We start from the raw sequence: 13,162 nt of genomic DNA on the forward strand, positions 1-13,162 counted from the left end.
CCATTTTTTTTTTTTTTTTTTTTTTTGGTACTAGGGATGTTTACCCACTGAACCACATTCCCAGCCCTTTTTTATTTTTTATTTTAAAACAGGCCCTCACCAAGTTGCTGAGGCTGGCTTTGAACTTGCCATCCTACTGCCTCAACCTCCCAGACTGCTGGGATTACAGGTGTGCCCGACCGCACTGCCCGGCCCAGTGGGTGACATCGTGTCCAAAGTGTAGGTGGGTCTTCAGTGTGGTAACTTGAGTGGAAGTGAGCGGCACACAGGCTGCTTGTCCACAGGATGTCCCCTCCCCTCGCTGGACTCAAGGCACCTTGTCTTCCTCCTTCTTGCCTTCCCTTTCTCCTGTTCCTGTTGTCAGAGTCTTCGCAGGGCCACTGTCCCCTAAAACAAACCAAGCAACAAAGGAGTTGTCCTTGCAAAGGGAGATGAAGGGACAAGATCAGAGACAGCCCTTCGCCTGGGTCACGTGACTGAAGGGGCACTCAGTGATCAAGGCAGCCCATGGGGGAGGGCCGAGGGGCTCTTTAGGGAGCCACCTGCTGGGCAGAGAGGCCTCGAACTCCTTGTACCTGTGACTTTCTCTCCTTGTCCTACGCATGGGGTCTCTCCCCAGGCACAGCATGATCTGCAACCACTCACTCCAGACACTTCTGCCATGGTCCAGAGAACAAAGCCTTGGAGAGACTCCCCTTGTCCTCAGAGCCAGGGGAGCGCAGCCCACCTTATGCCTGATGCTGATAATATGCCTAGATGGTGGCGAGGTGGGACAAACAGTATGCTCCTGCAGCACCCAGAAGAGAAAACTGTGCATCCTCGTCAGAAACAAGAGAAGTTAATCTATAAACCAGGTAACAGCATAAATAGGAATACAAGTAAGGCTTCTTTTTGTTTTGGAGCAATAAACAATAAACTTTGGCTCTGCTGTAGCAAATACAGAGAAAACCTTCCACTCTGGTGCAATACCAAATACATGACAGTTTAATTTGTAACCCAAATCAGTTGGAGTCCTAGTTGTCTAGCTGCACAATTTCTTGTTCATGTAGATTTTTGAATCACTCTGATACAGATGCCTCTTCTTGTTGGCTGCTTAGGTATGCTCACAGAAATCTTTATGTTTTCTTTCTTTTTCCCCCCCTCTTTTTGGTACTGGGGATTGAACTCAGGGATGCTCTACCACTTGACCACTGAGCCACACCCCCAGCCCTATTTTGTATTTTATTTAGAGACAGGGTCTCACTGGGTTGCTTACTGCTTCACTTTTGCTGAGGTTGGCTTTGAACTCGTGATCCTCCTGCCTTAGCCTCCCGAGCTCCTGGGATTACAGGTGTGCCCTACCGCACTGCCTGGCTTGTGTTTTCTTTCTTGATGACTGGCATTTGTGCACCAACAAAAGAGCTTTTCCCCACGGCCCCCTGTAATAGATACTCTGTTTCAGTGGCTCAGAACCTTCCAGTATCCTCCCTCTACTTGCAGAATTCCGTGCCTGGAGCAGAGAAGACCAATTTTCTCTCTTGCAATTTTCATTAATGAAACACTGGAAGTACCAGGCATATACAGATAGCCCCATGTGTACACGTGGCTGGAGAAAACACTAGTTTTGATATGCTACTGCATTTTGCATAGAAGCTACAGTATCATAGCATTATTTGCCTATCAAAAACAAACAAAAATGGGATTTATTTTTATTTTAGAAGATGTCTGAAAACATACACAGCAGACAGATAAACCCACAATACTGCTTATTTCAAATACTTTAGTTTTTTGGGGGTACTGGGAATTGAACCCAGGGATGCTCTACCACTTCTGGTATTCTTTATTTTGAGACAGGGTCTCACTGAGTTGCCCCGGCTGGCCTCCAATCTATGATCCTCCTGCCTCAGCTACCTGAGTTGCTGGGATTATAGGTGTGTGTCACCATGCCAGGCTCAAATATTTTAATCTTTTAATGGTTCTGGATGAAAAAGATGGGAAATAGTCAATGGTACACTTAGAGCTAATTCCCCTATGTCTTTGGTATTTAGGCACATACAATTTTATGAACCAATATTAATTCTCACCCTAGCTGTTGTTATTCATTTATGTTGTGTTTTGAAATTGTTGACCAAAGACAAAAATAAGGGCTTACGTGTGCAGTCCAGAAAATAGAACACATGTTCTTAGTACATTTTGGGTCTTGAGAACACAGTGAAATGAGAAGGAACAGCAATGCATGGAAAATTGCAACTCCAGTTGGATCCTTAAACCTAGTTTGCAAGACAACTTATGGATTAAAAGTATAAAAATCATTGTCCTTCAAAAGAATTTCTCTTAAAGGGAATATCAGATTTCTGAATTTATATCAAAGAGGTGTTTACATGTTCCATTACTGTAATATTGTTTGCTTATTTTGTGCTAGGTGATTTGTCCCTTATTTATTTGTAGATATTCTTTATATATTTTGGTTATTAATCCTTTTATGGTAGATAATGCATATACAAATTTTATTTTACTCTGATATTGTCTATTTTTTTTGTTACTAAAAATTGAATCCAGGGCCTGGTGGGTACTAGGCAAGCACTTCACCATTGGGTTACATTCCTTTTAAAAAAATAATTATTTTGAAACAGGATCTTGTGAAGTTGTTCAGGATGGCCTTGAACTTGTGATCTTCCTGCCTCAGCCTCCCAAGTAGCTGAGATGACAGGTGTGCACCACTGCACCTGGCCTCTCTGATTATCTTTTAGTCTTATACTAGCTTATACCTTTTCTTTCCTGTATTTTATTATGAAGATGTTATGAATTTTATTTAGTCAAATCTGTCCCTTTTATCATTTTAAATAATTCTCTTCCTCCTTACTATTAATGTTATTTCCTTTGAGGTTTTATATATATATGTGTGTGTGTGTGTGTGTGTGTGTGTGTGTGTGTGTGTGTTGTGGATGAACCTTTATTCATATGTGGTGCTGAGAACTGAACCTAGTGCCTCACACATGCTAGGCAAGTGCTCTACCACTGAGCCACAACTCCAGCCCCAAGGTCCTTTATTCTTATTGAAGTTCTTCTCTTTAATGTCTATTTTCCTAGAAGTTTTGGTTGACATGTAGTTAGTCGGGCATGAGGGTGGATTAACAGGGACAGCAGATGTGGCTTCTTCTGCATTGGTATAAGTTTGCTTTTATTAACAGGTTTTTTTGTTTGTTTGTTTTTAGTTGGAGGGATGAGTATTGAGTTTGTGTGTGCATGAATGTGGATGTATTCAGAGAGTGTCAATAAGCATACTTTATTTTAAACCAATGAATGAAAAGCAAGCAGAATCACTTTGTTTTTATTTTATCTGCTATCCCATTATCAAGATGAACTGCTCTGGGGCAGCATATTTAGAAGACTAAAATGTTAATACAGAAGAGAAAAGATTGTGGGTGGTTTCTATTTTCTCCTTTTTGATAATTGTGTGTCTGATTTTTCTAGCATGAAATGGTAACTCCCCTTCCAAAAAAGAACACTGAAAGAATCATGCCAGAACTCACCTGGCCTTTGGACAAAGGAATGAATAATCTCATTTCTTACCTGGACCATCCTGTCTAGCACTTTGGAAAGATAGCATCTTAAGTAGAAGCCAGAGACTATTTCTCAGAAGTGGGACACTCTTAAATTCTTTTTATAAGTAAAGTATTAAAAGCAATTTAGTACTACTATAAATCCCCGTGGGAGGCAGAAAAGGAATAAATGGTAATAAATAATAACTATGGGTAAAAAGCAGCATTTCTCCATCTTTCCCAGCTGACTCCAGAACAACTCTATTGCTTAGCCACAAAGAGTTTTGAAAAGGAGCCTGTGGGCTTGATGTGCCTCATCAAGATGGCATGGAACCTCTCTGACATTTGTATTGACACAGAGGAATACGTTAAAGCAGGCAATCGATTTTACTTCCAAGATGTAATCATGCCATCTTTAGAAAATTAGAAATATCCATGATCCCGGCACGGGCTGCTTCCTGAGAGACGAGGACAGTATAAAGGAGCCGGGGGGGGGGGGGGGGGGGGCCGCGAAGCGCACAGCCAGTGCATTTTGCAATGAAAACAGCACCTTGTATTTGAGCATTTTGTCTTCAGTCTCCCAAAGACTGCCCCACAGCAGGCAGCTGGAGTGGTGGCTTAGCGCAGTGGCTAAGGTATCAACTGGAGATTCTGAAGTCCTCTGTTGACCAGGGTGGAGCAATCGCAATTCCTGCTGCGTGGAATTCAATCTTGAGGGAGGAAGAGTGGGCTTGAGGGGACAGAACATTCTGTGCCTGTGAGCTCCATATTTGGAGACGTAGGTGGGGTGGACTTGGATTTCCTATCTGTCCATGTGGATTAAAATCAGAGATCAGACTGCTGATAGCACTCAGAGCTCTGGCTCCTCCAAGAGAAGTGCGACACGGACCACTGGACCAGGCAGGGCACTGCGTCTTTCTTCTGGGGATATCTGTAAACATGAAGCGGTTTCTGGTTCTCATTGTTCTGCTATGTGAATTACTCAAAGGTAACTTGTCCAGACATACCAGAAAGTGGTAGGAGACATGACCGTCGCAAGTGTGGGGACAGGACCTATCAGACGGTTGATATCTGATCGATATCATCAAAAGTTCCCATTCTCCTGGGTGCCTGACTCGAGTTTGTGCCTTAGGACAGAGCAACCACGCAGGTCAGAGGAGGTCAAGGAACCCATCATCTAGAATTATCTTTACAATGTTGAGCACAGTTTTCACCCAGGAACCTGGCCATCCACTTTGCCTCTCAAATTCTTTTTCAGTTTATGCCATGACCTTAATAGGAACAGCACACAGTTCAAATTATGTCAGCACAAGGCTAAAATATGTCTTTTGCCTTGACTAGCCTACATATTGAGTAAATCATTCCCTTTGAATCTCAATTTTCTCATCTGTCAAGTGAGTGAGTGTGATTGTAGTGACTCTATATCTATTTTATTTCTTTTTTCTTTTCTTTTTTTTCCTTTTTCTTTTTTTGTACCAGGAATTGAACCCAGGGGCTCTTAACCACTGACAATGCTTTTTATTTTTTATTTTGAGACAGGATATTGCCAAGTTGCGGAGGCTGGCTGTGAACTTTCAATCCTCCTGCCCCAGCCTCCCAAGTTGCTGGGATTACAGGCATGCACCACTGCGCCTGGCTAGTGATTCCGTTTCATGTGGGGATTACATGAGTTTACAAATGTGAAACATGGAGTTGACATCAGGAGCCCTGATAGTGACAGGTCCCTTTTCTAGTGCCAGAAAGAAGGCAGGCTGTCTCTTTGTGGCCCTCAAAACCTACCTCTCTAACCCTCAAGATGTTCCTTGATTATGAAGCTTAGGATAGGGAGAATGCATGTCCATTCTCTACATTTATTCCATGGCCTCGTCCACATTTTGTGTAGGGAGGCAAATAAGGATTAGAAGCTAGGGCTGGGGATGTGGCTCAAGCGGTAGCGCACTCGCCTGACATGCATGCGGCCCGGGTTGGATCCTCAGCACCACATACAAACAAAGATGTTGTGTCCGCCGAAAACTAAAAAATAAATATTAAAATTCTTAAAAAAAGGATTAGAAGCAAGAGATTTAGGACCATCAACACATTATTCTGAACAAGTGAAAATTTGGATCTCTAAGGGAGACAGATATTTATGGAATTGAGTTTAATCCCTGGACAGCAAATTTACCTGAGATCAAGAGGAGTGTGGAGAGGAAGAGGGAGCAGGAGTCGGGCTCTAGAGAGGTCCTGCATTCTGGATAGGTGAAGGAGTTCTCACTAGTATGAGACCTGTGAGCTCTTGGCCAAGGGAGATTTCTGCTGTCCACATCGGTGAGTGTGACACACAGCCACACAGGCACCTTAGAAACTGTTGCCTGGGATGTTCTTTTTTTTCCCCTAATTAATTTTTTTTTAGTTGTTGATGGACCTTTTATTTTATTGATTTATTTACATGCAGTGCCGAGAATCAAACCCAGTGCCCCACCTGCTAGGCAAGCACTCTACCACTGAGCCCCAGCCCCAGCCCAGTGATGTTCTTTTAAAAGTTGATTTGGCTCTGAATTGTGCCTTTGATGGCAAGTTAGTGCTCTCTGGGGACAGGGGACTGAGGTGAGCTTGAGGGAATGTGCACTTGGAGCATGGAGCAGGGAGGGAGCCCCGCCAGGTCCTAGCGTGGGATGTAGCTCTCGCTGCGGGGGTCACACACGTGCTGATGTTCTCAGAGCCACCTGGGCAGTGCCAGGAGGCTGGGTTTTGAAGTCCTCAACTTGGGATGCTTTTTTCCAAGCTCTTGAGTTTTCTCTTATCAACCTAAGGTTCACTTTGGGATCACAGGGGGCCATGACTGGGGAGGAACCCTGTGAGCCTTCTGCCTTCCCTCAGAAACTAACCTTGGTGTGATGTTGCTTCCTAGGTGCAGACGCCATGCGGCCCAAAAAGTGCTTTAGTAATGTGACAGGCTTCTGCAGGAAGAGATGCAAATTAGGGGAAACTTCTGACAAGGGATGTCTCCGTGGGAAATTCTGTTGTGTTAACCAAGAGGAAAACAAGAAGTACAAGAAAGCCCCGGAAGTTCCAGATCAACCTTTTACGCAGAATGAGAAGGACAAGGTGGAGGAGTTGGTCATCCTGCCCACGGTCACACTCATCACCATCATCTTGTAGGCTGACCCTTGCTTCCTTGATCTCCACTCATCCGTAATCAGAAGTGCCATCTGACCCGGCAGGCGGCTGCCAGAGACTGCTCTGTTTCTTGATTCTCCATGAAATAAAGTCCTGTGCTTTGGCTTCGATGTATTTATTGAGGCACATGCTCAGATTTTGAACACCTTGGGCATGAATAGCTGCTGTGTTCAAGGTGGTACACTCGTGAAGTGGGGGATATGAAGATTAGTGAGTGATGGGGAAGTGAGCATGACACTTTCTATGCAAGACAACAGTTCATAGAATTTCAGGTATTTCTCCTGTTTTCTCAAAAATTCAATTTCATACATAGATTTAAGATCTAAATTCCCCAAATGTGTGTGTGTGTGTGTGTGTGTGTGTGTGTCTGTGACTGTGTGTGGGGGAGTGGTGTATGAATGAATACAAAGTATTTGGCTAACAACCAAAAATTCATTAGAGGGAAGAACAATATTTGAACATTTCCATAACATTTATTGGGGGAGATCTGATAAGCAGTGAAAACAGCTAGTGATAATTTCCATATATCATTTGAAACTCATTTAATATACATCCTCTGTCTCCTTTTTCAGTAGCAATCTGGGGAACATCTAGTTGACCTAATTTTTAGACAAATACTGTTAAGACTTTGCAAGTGTTGCATATTCTGTTTGTTCCCATAGGGTGAAATTGAAAGTTGTGTAAATGAGGGGTCATATGTAAGAAGCACCTCACTAACTAGATAAGATTGCAATAGCCAGGTGTTGTGGCACATGCCCATCATCCCAGTGGCTCAAGAAGCTGAGGCAGGAGGATCACGAGTTCAAAGCCAGCCTCAGCAATAGCGAGGTGCTAAGCAACTCAGTGAGACCCTGTCTCTAAAGAAACTACAACATAGGGCTGGGGATGTGGCTCAGTGGTCGAGTGCCCCTGAGCTCAATCCTTGGTACCAAAAAAAAAAAAAAAGAAAAAAGATTGCAGTAGATCAGAAACTTCTGTGGTGTCATCTATGGCTGTTTCTTTGTTGAAAGCATTGGTCATAAATAACTTATGAGCTACCGATTCCTCATATGGGGTAAAGAACAGGCCCTGTTCTTCCATGAGTAGCTCACCATCTGGTTTCAATGGGAAGACAGAAAGACAAATATATAGATGGAGATGTCAAAGTTTCAAGAATAGACAGACTTTCCTTCCGGTAGCAGTGGGTTTTGAGAATTCTGGAGAAGTACATAAGAAACAAGGACTGAACTTGATGGCAGAATTTTGGAAATTTTCTTGGGCAATTTCAGCACCATGGAAGCTACTGTATGATTATGTTCAACCTAACTTGGAGAAGGTTTTAAAAAGAAGGTTCACATAATGTCCTGTATGGTAACGTTTTCTTTTTCAGTATTCCACCACAGTGTCACAGGAGCATTGCTTTTTTTTTGGGGGGGGGGGTTCCATTTCATCATCATGACGCAGAGGGGGCTGGTCTATTGTCTTTAATCTGCATGAGCCACCAAAACATTAGATACAAGAATCCATTGGCTGAGTTAGTGTCAAACCAACCAGGGAAGTGCCTCTCATCAAACAGATTGATTAAGCCTTGAATGTTTTAATAAATATTTTCTTTTTTAGTTGTAGACGGACACAATACCTTTATTTTGTTTATTTATTTTTATGTGGTGCTGAGGATCAAACCCAGTGCCTCACAAGTGGACAAGCACTCTACCACTGAGCCACAACCCAGCCCAAGCCTTGAATTTTGACGGTGACAGGATACACCCATCTTTGCTTTGGCTTTTCCCCTGTGTCCCAGGTCCCCTCTGCACTCACAGGAGAAATGGGTGTGGTCAGTACATTTAGGTGCACGTTTATTTGCTTCTCTTATTTTTACATGCACAATGAAGTAGAAAGCCTGTGTTTTCATCACGCACCCTTTAGGTGCCTCAGTATTTTGTATCTTATTTTTCTTGGAGCTCTCTCAGAGCAGTCTCCAAAATCCTACTTATAAGGCATTTTAGATTATTTTGTTTTATTTTTGAGGAGGAGTTATTTTATATCTGTTTCAAACATTATATGCTAGTTTTTACATTTTTCTTTTATTCTTTATTTTTTTTAATATTTATTTTTTAGTTGTAGTTGGACATAATACCTTTATTTTATTTATTTTTTTTAATGTGGTGCTGAGGATCAAATCCAGGGCCTCACAGGTGCTAGGCGAGCTCTCTACCACTGAGCCACAATCCCAGCCCTTATTCTTTATTTTTGATCCATGTGTAATAATTGTACATACTATAGGGTGTGTCAACACATATATATTGTAAACTGGTCAAATTAGGGTGATTAGCATTTCATCTCCTTATCATTCCTTTATATCTGTAAACTCTGAGTTCTTCTCTTCGTTCTTTGCAAAATATATGACAGGTGATTGGGAATGTATTCACCCCGCTGTGCAGGAGAACACTAGAATTTATTCCTTCTGTCTAACTGTCTTTTGGTTTACATGACCCAATCTCCCTCCAACTTCTCCCCCACTTCTCAACATCTAGTAATCACTATTATATGTTTAAATCAACATTCTTTTTAGCTTCCACCTATAAGAGATAATATGCAGTACTTGTCTTTGTGTGTCTGGTTTCTTTCTTTCTTTTTTTAAAGTCTCAAGCCTTAGGCTTTTTTTTTTAAAGAGAGAGAGAGAGAGAGAGAGAGAGAGAGAATTCTAATATTTATTTTTTAGTTTTCGGCAGACACAACATCTTTGTTTGTATGTGATGCTGAGGAGCGAACCCGTGCACGCATGCCAGGCGAGCGCGCTACCGCTTGAGCCACATCCCCAGCCTCTGGCTTATTTCTTTTAACATAGTATTTTCCCAGTTCCATCCATTTTGCTGCAAATGAAAGGATTTCATTCTTTAATTTATTTTTGAAATTTTTATTTGTTCCTTTTTAGTTATACATGACCATAGGAAATATTTTGATGTATTTATACAAGCTCAGAATTTATCTTATTTGAATCAGGACCCCGTCTTGTGGATGGCTGTACCTGATGGTGAGAGCTGCTGTGCTGTAGTCATATGTGCACAAGGAAAGTCATGTCAGGCTCTTTCCACTGACTCGCCCATTTCCATCCCCCTCACTTCCCTGCATTCCTTTTTGTTTAATCCAATTAACTTCTAGTCTTCCCCTCTCTCCTTGTGGTAGGTTGGCATCCACATATCAGAAAGAACATTTGACCTTTGGTTATTTGGGGTTGGCTTATTCCAGTTAGTATGAGAGTCTCCAGTTCCATCCATTTACCAGCAAATGCCATAATCCCATTCTTTATGGCTGAATAATATTCCACTGTTGTATATGTACCACATTTTCTTTATCCATTCATCTGTCAAAGGGTATGTAGGTCTGTTCAATAGCTTTGCTATTGTAAATTGAGCTGCTATAAACATTGATGTGGCTGTGTCACTATAGTATGCTAATTTTAATTTGGTTATATACTAAGGAGTGGGATAACTGGGTCAAATGGTGGTTCCATTCCAAGTTTTCTGAGGAATCTCCATACTGCTTTCCATAGTGGCTACAACAATTTGCAGTCCCACCAGCAATGTTTTTTGAGTGTACCTTTTTCTCCACATCCTTGCATTCTTGATAATTGCCATTCTGAATGGAGTGAGACGAAATCTTAGTGTAGTTTTAATTTGCATTTCTCTAATTGCTAATGATGTTGAACATTTTTTTCATGTATTTGTTAACTGATTGTATATCTTCTTCTGTGAAGAGCCTGTTCAGTTCCTTTGCCCATTTATTGATTGGGTTATTTGTATTTTTGGTGTTAAGTTTTTTGAGTTCTCTAAATATCCTTGAGATTAATGCTCTATCTGAGGTGCAGGTGGCAAAGATTTTCTCCCATTCTGTAGACTCTCTCTTCATGCTCTTGATTGTTACCTTTGCTGTGAATAAGCTTTTTAGTTTGATACTGTCCCATTTACTGATTCTTGACTTTACTTCTTGTACTTTAGGAGTCTTGTTGAGAAAGTCAATTCCCAAACTGACATGATGGAGAGTTGGACCTATTTTTCCTTCTAGTAGGTTCAGGGTCTCTGGTCTAACGTTATGGGACAGTATTCCTAATTTCTCTTTCAGCTGATTCATCATTTAAATGTAGGAATGCAATTGATTTATTGATGTTAATTTTGCTACTTTGCTGAATTCATTTATGAGTTCTAGAAGTTCTTTGGGTTTTTTTTTTTTTTTTTTGGTCTCATAAATATAGAATCATGTTGTCAGACACAGATAATTTGAGCTCTTCTTTTCCTATTTGTAATCCTTGAATTCCTTCCTTCCTTCCTTCCTTCCTTCCTTTTCTTTCCTAATTGCTCTGGCAAGAATTTAAAAGACTATTTTGAATAGAAGTGGTGAAAGAGGGCATCCCTGACTTGTTCCAGTTTTTAGAGGAAATGCTTTCAATTTTTCTCCATTTAGAATTATACTGGCCTTGGGTTTGTCATGTATAGCTTTTTAAATGTTGAGGTGTATTCCTTCTTTCCCTAGTTTTTCTAGTGTCTTGAGTGGATGCTGTATTTTGTCAAATGCTTTTTCCTGCATCTATTGAGATAATCATATGATTCTTTAAGTCTATTTCTGTGGGAAAATAACACTTATTCATTTCTGTATGTTGAACCGACCTTTTATACTTGGAATAAACCTCACTTGAGCATGGTGCACTATCTTTTTACTTGTTTTTGTATGTGATTTGCCAGTATTTTTTTTTTAAAAATAAATTTTGCATCTGTGTTCATCAGAGATATTGGTCTGAAGTTTTCTTTCCTTGATGTGTCTTTTTCTGGTTTTGGTATCAGGGTGATACTAGCTTCATTAGAATGAATTTGGAAGGGTTCCCTCCTTTTCTGTTTCATGGAATAATTTGAGGAGTATTGGTGTTAGTTTTTCTTTGAAGGTCTGGTAGAACTTGGCTGAGAATCCATCAGGTGTTGGGATTTTCTTTGTTGGTAGGCTTTTGGTGGCATCTTCAATTTCATTAAATTGAAAATGATCTGTTTAAATTTTCTATGTTCTCTTGGTTCAATCTGGGTAGGTCATATTCTGTAAAAATTTGTCAGTGTCTTAAAGATTTTCTAATTTATCGAAGTATATATTTTCAAAACAGTTTCTGATTGTCCTCTGTATTTCAGTAGTGTCTGTGGTGATATTTTCTTTTTCATCATGAATTTTATAATTTAAGTTTTCCCCTCTTTCTTTGGTTAACTTGACTAAGGATTTATCATTTTCTTTAAAATTTTTTTTCAAAGAAACAACTTTTTTTATTGATTTTTGGAATTTTCATTTTAAATTTCAATCTCATTGATTTCAGCTCTGATTTTAATTACTTTCTGTCTTCAACTGATTTTGGTATTGATTTGTCCTTTTTCTAGGGCCTTGAGATGTAATGCTAGTTATTTATTTGGTGTCTATTCTTTTAATAAATAAGCTCACTGCTGTGAATTTTCCTCTTATAAGTGTCCCAGAGATTTTGTTAAGTTGTATCACTATTCTCATTTACCTCTAAGTATTTTTAGTAACTTCTTCTTCTTTTTTTTTTTTTTTTTGTCACTGAGGATTGAATGCAGGGTTATTAACTGCTACAGTCTGGCTGGGCACAAAATCACGAGCCACTCACAGCCTTGTAGATTCAAACAGCAAGTCTTTATTCCCGACCTCTCACCGGCACTCTACACGCACGTTCTAGGAAAATCCACACCTCCACCAGGCTCTGCATCCCAAAATACTCTCTGAATCCCACGAGAACTCAACGGGAACTCAAGGAGCTGGCGGGCACCTGAGGCAGCAGGATACGCCCTATTCGCAGCAGGATACACCCTAAACCTGGACCCACCCTAATCCAGCAGGATCCTCCCTAAACCCGGATCCACCCTGGTCCTTGAGCAGGGTCACCTTTCTCAAACATTCATGCAATGTCACTGCAAATGACCTGGGTCCAAGGCAAGCCCATTTCCACAATGGAGAGTCCTCCCTCTAAGCAACATTGGGTAGGCTGACAAGGAAATTGCCATGCGTCATTCCTACTTGGCAATGGCTCTCAGCAATTAACCACTGAGCCACATCCCCAAACCTTTTGTATATTTTATTTAGAGACTTGCTAAGTTGTTACATGCCTTACTAAGTTGCTAAGGCTGTCTTTGAACTCATAATCCTCCTGCCTCAGCCTCCTGAGCCAATGGGATTTCATTTTTTATCTTATAGTTAATTTCTATTTTCATTCCATTATGATATGATAGAACATAAGGTATTCTTTTTTTTTTTTTGTATTTGCTCAGAGTTGCCTTGTGACCTAGGATGTGGTATATTTTAGAAAACGGTCTCTTCTCCATGGTCAACTTTATTTTCAAGATGATTTATTTTGTCTTCATTGTCTGAAACTGTAGCTTCCAAGTGGTCAAGTCTGTTAGTGATACTTTCTTTTTTTAAAAATTAATTAATTTTTTTTGCATTATAATTCTTAATAC

The 13,162-nt window shown here is 40.7% G+C and overlaps 1 protein-coding gene across 1 annotated transcript; it reads left to right on the forward strand.

The window, feature by feature from the left end:
* Positions 1 to 4,460: 4,460 nt before the first annotated feature.
* Positions 4,461 to 6,662, forward strand: Defb128 (defensin beta 128). The gene is made up of 2 exons (XM_027945166.1): positions 4,461 to 4,509; positions 6,418 to 6,662. Exons 1-2 carry the CDS (start codon positions 4,461 to 4,463, stop codon positions 6,660 to 6,662), a joined length of 294 nt encoding a protein of 97 aa, XP_027800967.1.
* Positions 6,663 to 13,162: the final 6,500 nt, after the last annotated feature.

Source organism: Marmota flaviventris, chromosome 2 (genome assembly GCF_047511675.1).
Source record: "Marmota flaviventris isolate mMarFla1 chromosome 2, mMarFla1.hap1, whole genome shotgun sequence".
Lineage (NCBI taxonomy): Eukaryota > Metazoa > Chordata > Mammalia > Rodentia > Sciuridae > Marmota > Marmota flaviventris.

Coding starts and splice junctions, on each gene's coding strand:
- Defb128 (XM_027945166.1), top strand. CDS start 4,461: ATGAAGCGGTTTCTGGTTCTCATTGTTCTGCTATGTGAATTACTCAAA. Junction 4,510..6,417: donor GCTATGTGAATTACTCAAAG/GTAACTTGTCCA, acceptor TCCTAGGTGCAG/ACGCCATGCGGCCCAAAAAG.